The sequence below is a fragment of the Procambarus clarkii genome, chromosome 10 (assembly GCF_040958095.1).
Source record: "Procambarus clarkii isolate CNS0578487 chromosome 10, FALCON_Pclarkii_2.0, whole genome shotgun sequence".
Lineage (NCBI taxonomy): Eukaryota > Metazoa > Arthropoda > Malacostraca > Decapoda > Cambaridae > Procambarus > Procambarus clarkii.
Genome location: NC_091159.1, coordinates 43,271,927 through 43,280,792, shown reverse-complemented (window position 1 = coordinate 43,280,792; position 8,866 = coordinate 43,271,927). Strand labels below are relative to the sequence as shown.

Here is an 8,866-nt window from a genome sequence, read left to right as displayed (position 1 = left end):
AACTTTTCGTCAAGGACTGCAGCAATGGCATTGTGGCCCAGAGGTGCTCCGAGTAGTGTGCTGTCGGTAGGTTTAACGACTGAGGCTTCTGGTAGAACTGATTTCACTGCTCTAATGATTACTTCACTAGATGCAATAATTTCGCACTTGGAGGGGCTAAGAACGAGACCCATGGACTCCCCCCGTGTCTTCACCAGCTGTAAGTCTTCCAGCAGGGAATCTTGTGTGCCTGCCAGAGTGCCATCATCCAGGAACCAGATGTTGAGCTCGCTGGACAGTCTGGTTGTAATTTCTCGAACCGCTATGCAAAAGAGGAACGGTGCAAGTGGGTCACCCTGTTGAATTCCCTCTGCTGAGGTGAATATATATATATATATATATATATATATATATATATATTATATATATATATTATATATATATATTATATATATATATTATATATATATTATATATATATATTATATATATATTATATATATATATATTATATATATATATATTATATATATATATATATTATATATATATATATATATATATATATATATATATATATATATATATATATATATATATATATATATATATATATATATATATATATAATATTTTAGTATATTTTGGTAGCAGTCTTTCCTGTAGACATATATTATTAAATATGACCGAAAAAGTAAGTTTAATAATTCTAACACGAATTTTCTCAATCTTTCGTACATTACGCTTCACTGTTGGAGGTAAATCAAAAATCACTTCTCCAAAATTCATTTTTATTTCTAGTCTGACGCGACACGGGCGCGTTTCGTAAAACTTATTACATTTTCAAAGACTTCACAAATACACAACTGATTAGAACTTACGTATCTCTGATTTTATATCTACATTTGAGTGAGGTGGGAGGGGTGATGTGGCATTAACACAAGACAGAACAAGAGGGGATATTAATAGGGTATTAAAAGTATCAACACAAGACAGAACAGAAACAATGGGTATTGAATATAAGTGTTTGTAGAAAGCCTATTGGTCCATATTTCTTGATGCTTCTATATTGGAGCGGAGTCTTGAGGTGGGTAGAATATAGTTGTGCAATAATTGGCTGTTGATTGCTGGTGTTGACTTCTTGATGTGTAGTGCCTCGCAAACGTCAAGCCGCCTGCTATCGCTGTATCTATCGATGATTTCTGTGTTGTTTACTAGGATTTCTCTGGCGATGGTTTGGTTATGGGAAGAGATAACTCTTCCCATATTTCCATATCAATATAATTGACCATATTTTTAAATATGGTCAATTATTGGTTTTTATATGGGGACTTGTTCCCGAAGTCACAACATTGATTCTGATGATTTTTTTGTTAGATATTCTATTTTTCCCAATGATACATAAATGGCAAGACCTACAATTTTATTACAATTAAAAAAAATAAATTAATGTGCAGTTGCACCCTTAGAAATTTGGATCTTATCATAAATCATTCTTTGGGGGGTGCCAGAAATATTCTGAAAAGAGGAGTCAATTTCTCCTTAAATTGTACAGTAATTGGATCAGGTTTCCACAATTTATCATAGAAAATCTTGATCCAAGAAAGGGTTATAGGTTTGGGAAATGAAATTTATCCGATTTGTTAAAAAAAAAGAAATTTGGCATTTTTATTTTAGAGACTAACCTTGTCAAGTTAGAATAGAATTTTAACTTGTATCTTAAATACTAGTGATATAGTTAATAAAATACATATATAAAATCATGATCCAGGGAAGATTTTTGGGTTGTGTGAAAGTTGGACATGTTTGGTAAAAAAAAATTTGTGGCTGGCTGTCAGTTTGATTCTCATTACTTTCAGTAAGTTTCATCCAGTGAAGATTCTTTGGTTATCCTGAAAGGCAATTGTTCAGTAAATGGGGGGGGGGTTTGTTCACCCAAATTATCTGGGGAAGTCTCTAGTGATAGTTATCTTGAGGTTATCTTGAGATGATTTCGGGGCTTTAGTGTCTCTGTGGCCCAGTCCTCGACCAGGCCTTCACCCCCAGGAAGCAGCCCGTGACAGCTGACTAACACCCAGGTACCTATTTTACTGCTAGGTAACAGGGGAATAGGGTGAAAGAAACTCTGCCCATTGTTTCTCGCCGGCGCCCAGGATCGAACCCGGGACCACAGGATCACAAGTCCAGTGTGTTGTCTGCTCGGTCGACCGGCTCCCTATGGTATGGGGACACTTATTTATAAAAACCACAAATTTAATTGATTTTCTATTCGTGCATTCCTATTATTTAGCATTTATTCAAAAAATAAAAAAATTGCTCAGAGCTTATTTATCTTCAGTATTACAGGGGGGGTTTGCCGACTCGTGACAATCCAATCTTAAGACGACTCATATTTAAGATAACTGCTTTTTTGTTCCAACTCCGTCTAGGTGCAAAATGCAGGACCAATTGTCACTTTTTTTTTTTTTTAGTAAAAATACCATTTTCATGCTTAATAAGAGGAAACAAGAGCATGACACTGAAAATGGACACGATATGTTTATGGAAAAGAGAAACATTGGCACCCCCAAAATCCAGACAAGTTATATAGACCTGATCTGGATTTCCCACATTTTTCATGTGGGGACAACAAACTATAAAAATGACGTAGAATTTACTTTTAAATAGGCTTGATGGCTTTTCCAAGGCACCAACCGTTCTTCTAGGGCTGTGTATATGTATGAAAATTCATAACTGAAGTTCCATATTCCATGTTTTCACTCATCAGTTCAAAATACCTGTATATTGAAAGGCCTTTGGAAAGTGATATCAATAATTATATTATGCAGATTTGTCAGTGAATCAGTGGTTACATAACTTTCATTGATTTAAATTCCCCTTTCTTTTCAGACCTGGCTGGGTTTGGTCGGACGGTTTACCGGGGGCTACACAAGATGCCGTTGGCAAGCCGGGCTCGGGTTTATGCTGATGTCAATGCCCACAGACCTCATGAATACTGGGATTATGAATCTCATGTTATAGAATGGGGGTATGATTTACTGTAGTTAATTAAGTTGTTTCCATATTTTAAATGTATATACCAGGAGGCCTGGTTGACGACTTGGCCGCGGGGACGTTAAGCCCTGGAAACACTTCAGGGTAACTTCAAGGTAACCACTACAATCCCCTCATGACATTACAATCTACCCCCTGCCCTGTCATGCCCCCTGCCCCTATTGGTGCCATAGCCCCTCCCCCCCCTTCTTTCCTCATCGGCCGCAATACCCGTCCCTCAATGGCCCCTATGATCACCCACCACAGCCACCTATAATAATGAAGGGGGGGGGGGGGGTACTGTACTTTTGGAGAACCGGTAATTATCACCAAAACGCCATGAAATGCTGATTTCTTTGAGACTGGATTGCAGATGAGCGTACATCATACTAATGTTATTTATGGCTGCAAGGTCCATTTGTTTACATGAATTGGTGTCCCGTCTTCCCAGTACTCTGTCATATAACTCTTTGAAACTACTGACAGTTTTGGCCTCCACCACTTTCTCACTTTAGTTTCCTCTAACTGTCTACCACTGTTTCCAAAAGATTTTTTTTTTTTTTAATTTTTCAGCACCTCTGTTTTCTTAGCTTGAATCTGTGTCCTCTTGTTTGTGAAGTTGCTGGTTTCAGGAATTCCTCTTGCCCAATGTCTGATGCTTCCTGTGTTATCCTCGGATGTTTTGCCGACTATCACTTTTTTTTTTCTTCATTTACAGGAGTATGCATATTGAATAACTTGATAAATCACAGTTCACGTAATTTTTAATAACACGTGTGTTAATTGATAATTGGTTTACCTGGTTTATCTGTAAACTCCACTCCACTCTCCATCTCTGTATCTGTATCTCTGGTTTATCTGTAAACTCCACTCTGTATACTCCATTACAACCATAGAGTAGTGAAAAGGATATGAACATAATATTCAATGATGTTGGGCTTTGAGAAATAACTAAGTATTGTAGGGAGCCGGTCGGCCGAGCGGACAGCACGCTGGACTTGTGATCCTGTGGTCCCGGGTTCGATCCCAGGCGCCGGCGAGAAACAATGGGCAAAGTTTCTTTCACCCTATGCCCCTGTTACCTAGCAGTAAAATAGGTACCTGGGTGTTAGTCAGCTAAAGCCCCGAAATCATCTCAAGATAACTCAAGAAGATAACTCTGTAGACTAATGTTCTCTCAGCTTGGCAGGTAAAGCACTTGTAGTAATCATTAACCTTGCTCCTAGGCGAAAGGGTTATTTGTCACTGCACGTGTTGTCTTGTCTCACTGCACCATCATCACTGGATATACTGACCGACTAGCTTGTGAAGTCAGGACTGCTCCGGACACTTGGCAGGCGATTCTCTCTTCACGTGATGTGTCAGCGTCGAAGGGGTGGCATCATGATGTCCCTATTTTAGACCGTGGGCTTACTTCAACAGTCGTTCTTTTTGAACACATGGTTAACAATATCGCGCTCCCGGCAGAAGATTTTTTAACTTACCATTGTGCGCCAGGCAGTTCGGGCAACCGTGCGGCGACACCGAAATGTTTATACTCTTTTCAGTCTGTTGACCTTAATTTTCCATGTATGTATTTAATTTTGGTATCAATTTGTTCTCAAGAGAATGCTCTAGAGGAATATATATATAAAATTTCACTTAAGCTGACGTGAGACCCGCACCAAATAAAAAAACTATGGCAATCGTTAGCCGTGAGCGCCAAACAGCGATGAAATGTTTATGCTCTTTTCAGGTTTGTCAACCCCAGAATTGTTCTACGTCGTTAATTTTGGTATGACTGTGATCGCAATAAAATTTCGTACACAGACATATGACTATAAAGTACAAAACATGGGTGTGCCCCACCAGCAAGACGGTGGGAAGTTGCCCAAGTGTTACCCGCTACCGCATGCCCAACTGCACATTGGCTGCACCCCCACTGAAAAGTTTATACTCTTTTTAATGTTTTTGACCGTAATTTTCGATGTACGTGTTTCATTTTGGTATCAATGTGTTCCCAGTGAAATGTTCTAGAGGAACATACGTATAATGTGTCACCAAAGCTAACGTGATGTCGGCACCAAATAGAAAACTAAGTCGTTTGTTAGCCGTGCACACCAAACAGCATGAACATGTTGCTACTCTTTTTCAGGTTTATCAAGTCCAAACTTGTTCGACATCGTTCTTTTTTGTATCACTGTGATCGCAATAAAATTCCCTACACAGACATAGGCATATAAATTAGACAACATGGGGGCACATAACCCGCAACAATCCCTAAAGTCGCCGAAGCCTTACTCATTGCCACACCCAATACACCAGACAAACGCACAGTTTGCTAACAGACTTTTTGTGCAATATTGTTCATTCTGGTATCAAATTATTCGCAATAAAATGCTCTAAATAGAAAGACAAATATAAGCAATAACAACTGCAATATATATATAAGCAATACCAATAACAAAGTATAAAGACTAAAGTCGGCAAAGTTACCCATGAGCGCGCAAAATCAGTAAAATGTATATACTCGTTTCAGTTTTCTCACCTTATTTCTCATGCTACGTCGTTCGTTTTGGTATCATTGTGTTCGCAATAGAATTCTCTATAGGGGTATATGCATATAAGGTCTAAAAGCCCGGAGTGACTCCCCACAGCAAAGCCTAAAGTCGACCAAGTTACCCGTGAGCGCACAAAATCAGTAAAATGTATATACTCGTTTCAGTTTTCTCGTCTTATTTCTCATGCTACATCGTTCGTTTTGGTATCAATGTGTTCACAATAGAATTCTCTATAGGGGTATATTCATATAAGATCTAAAGGCTCGGAGCAAGTCCCACAGCAAAACCTAAAGTCGGCCAAGTTACCCGTGAACGAGCACCAATTGGTACATCTGCAGACTAATGTATATACTTGTTCAGTTTGATAACATAAATTTTCGTGCTATGTCTTTCATTTTGGTATCGTCCAAATGCGACCACTCATTTTGATAAGCGTCCAAAATTAAATTGTTAAAATTCCAGTTATTGCTTTATTATTATGAGACTAGTTTTAAAATGTGCGCCGTTATATTGTGAACAATTTGATACCAAAACAAGCAATGTAACATGAAAATTGATGTTATCAAACTGAACGAGTATGCACATTAGGTTGTGGTGTGCAAATTGGTGCTCGTTCACGGGTAATTTTAGGCTTTGCTGTGGGAAGTCTTGCCAGGCTTTTGGACATTATATGCATACACATCTGCAGGGAATTTAATTGCGAACACAATGATACGAAAACGAACGACGAAGCACGAGAATTAAGGTGAGAAGACTGAAACGAGTATAAACATTTTACTGATTTTGAGCGCTCACGGGTCACTTTTCCGATTTTAGGCTTTGCTATCGAGAGTCTCGCCAGGCTCTTGGACATTATATGCATATACATCTGCAGGGAATTTAATTGTGAACACAATGATACCAAAACGAACGACGTAGCATGAGAATTAATGTGAGAAAACCGAAACGAGTATACACATCTGCTCGCCCGCACCATTAGCCCCATAACGTCCGAGTCTGCGGCACTCTCGTGGCGCGTGTGATAGTGTTAACACACAGGTACTTAATGGAGCGACGCCCTGCTCCTTATTGTCTTACGTGCATTGTCCCACTTATGATCCTACATACCTTTGTTGACTGTCCTGATTTTCAGGACAATCGTGTGTATTTCCTCCAAACTGTCCCTCATGATCATTTTTTCCTCAATAAACTCCTTGGTGAATCTGATACCTTTGATGTCACTCGCCTTAAGGGCTTTTGTTCTGGTATTGGCATCCTTAGTGATATTTAGGGCCTTGTGAATCTGCTGCAACTTTGGTTATGCTACATAGTTTTCCTGTTTTGGTGCTGGGGAGACGGACAATATTTGTTTAATTCTTCATAAGGTGACCTCATTACCCTGTCAATCGGTAATTGACGATGTCCACAGCTTAAGGGTTAAAGAATGGTAACTGTTCCATATATAAGAGTAAGCTACACTGATGGCTATATTGTTTTCATTTTTCACATTCACGTTTTGAATTTGAATCGGTTACTTTTGCTTAGGATTATTGCATGAAGTTGTTTAGCATACAATTCGCAAGTTTTCAGTGTATCAGACGTAGGTTATGATGATTGCAGATTTGTACATCTGACATTGTATAATCCAGCACATTAATTTTCATAAACATTTTATCTTTACAGACAACAGGATGATTATCAACTTGTGAGAAAGCTTGGTCGAGGCAAATATTCGGAAGTCTTTGAGGCTGTAAACATCAACAACAATGAGAAATGTGTCGTCAAAATTCTTAAGGTAGAGTTGGTTTATGTGCTTAGACTCGGAGAGCTAGGCAGTAGATTTGGCTCATAAGTACTAAACAAAATTGACTGTAAGCTTGTTATCAGTAGTTTTGAAATATGTATACTGCCTATACATAGTATGTTAGACTTAGTGTCATTAGAAATGCATAGTTTAATTGAACTGTTTCATGCAATATGCATAGTTGAATTTTAAGTAATTACCCAAATGTAGTTATAGGGTGAGTTACGCTCGTGTGTCCCATCTTTCCAGTACTGTCATATAACACTTTAAAGCTACTGATGACTTTGGCCACTAGAACTTTCTCACTTAAAATGTTCCAACCGACTACCACTCTGGAAACGAAAACGTTGATATTTTTTCAGCACCTTTGTTTCCTTGAATTTGTATACTTGGTCTTGAAGTTGCTGGTTTCAGGAATTCCCCTTTGTCAATTTGTTTGATTCCTGTTACTGTATTTTGTAAGTGGTAATCATATCACCTCTTTCTTCCATTTTCTAGCTTTGACATATTTAACATAAGAAGGGCTAAAAGCCCCTCTTCGTAACTCTTGTTTTCATTTCCGGAAGCCATTTTGTAATATGCCTTTATACCTTTTCCAGTTTATTGATGTGCTGTTTGAGATATGGGCACAATACAACTGCTGCATATTCCAATTTTGGTCTCACAAAAGTCATGAACAGTTTCTTTGGTATTTCACCATCCTTGTACAGTAGTTAACCCTTTAACAGTGCAAATTGTATATACCGTATACAATTTTGGTCAAAGTGGCTGAACAGCGCACATCATATATAACATTTTAAAGTACTGCGTAAGATTTAAAAGTCCCGCAGCTACACAGGGTTCACGTCGGCTTCCTCAGGGCTCTAGTAAACGGATGCCATTTAAAAAAAATCGTGGGTAACATTTCCGAGTGTGAAGGCCTCTACTGAGCGTGCAACCAAGGCTGGCGCACGCAGCATGAGCTAACAGCATTGCTTTTCAGCTTGTGACTACAGCATTGCCTAAAAATGTCAAAATATACATATGTAACTGGTATTAGATTATTTAGCAATGATAGTATTACAGAAGACCCTGACTGTGATAAAAATTACCAGGATTGTGGTGATAATTAGTGCTGTGCATAGTATGATGGGAGGAGTAATCTTTGTGAGGGAGGGAGGTAGCATTGTCTGCTGACTGTGTGGCCACCTGTTATTGTCTGGACTCACCATACCAACTTAGTGGTTTGCTAATGTATTGCTGTTACATTACAGCACAAATGTAGATACTGTACTTATATATAATGTGTGAATATAGTGTAATAACAGCATGTTGGGAGGAGTCATTTAGGTGAGGGAGGTGGTGTCATCTGCTGGCTGGTGTGTGACTTGTCATGCTGTGTAGAGTGGCCATTATGCTGTTTGGACACCATACCAGCTTAGTTGTACAGTTTTGGTGAACAAAACATGTAGATATTTATATATTACATCTTTCACCGAAATGTGTATACTAGTTTCCATTTTCTCACCTTAATTCTCGTGCTACGTTATTC

General features: G+C 38.5%; 1 protein-coding gene across 10 annotated transcripts in view; it reads left to right on the top strand.

Moving 5' to 3' along the window:
• The window catches only part of CkIIalpha (casein kinase II subunit alpha), a 59,386-nt gene that overhangs the window by 24,625 nt on the left and 25,895 nt on the right, over nt 1-8,866 (top strand). For 9 of the 10 annotated variants that reach the window (XM_045725171.2, XM_045725218.2, XM_045725164.2 and 6 more), the window contains 2 exons: nt 2,869-3,007; nt 7,215-7,326. In XM_045725171.2, coding sequence (XP_045581127.1) covers nt 2,913-3,007; nt 7,215-7,326 — 207 coding nt within the window. In that variant the 5' untranslated portion in view covers nt 2,869-2,912. The remainder of the gene's footprint in view (nt 1-2,868; nt 3,008-7,214; nt 7,327-8,866) is intronic. The other variant, XM_069321938.1, reaches the window with a different exon arrangement.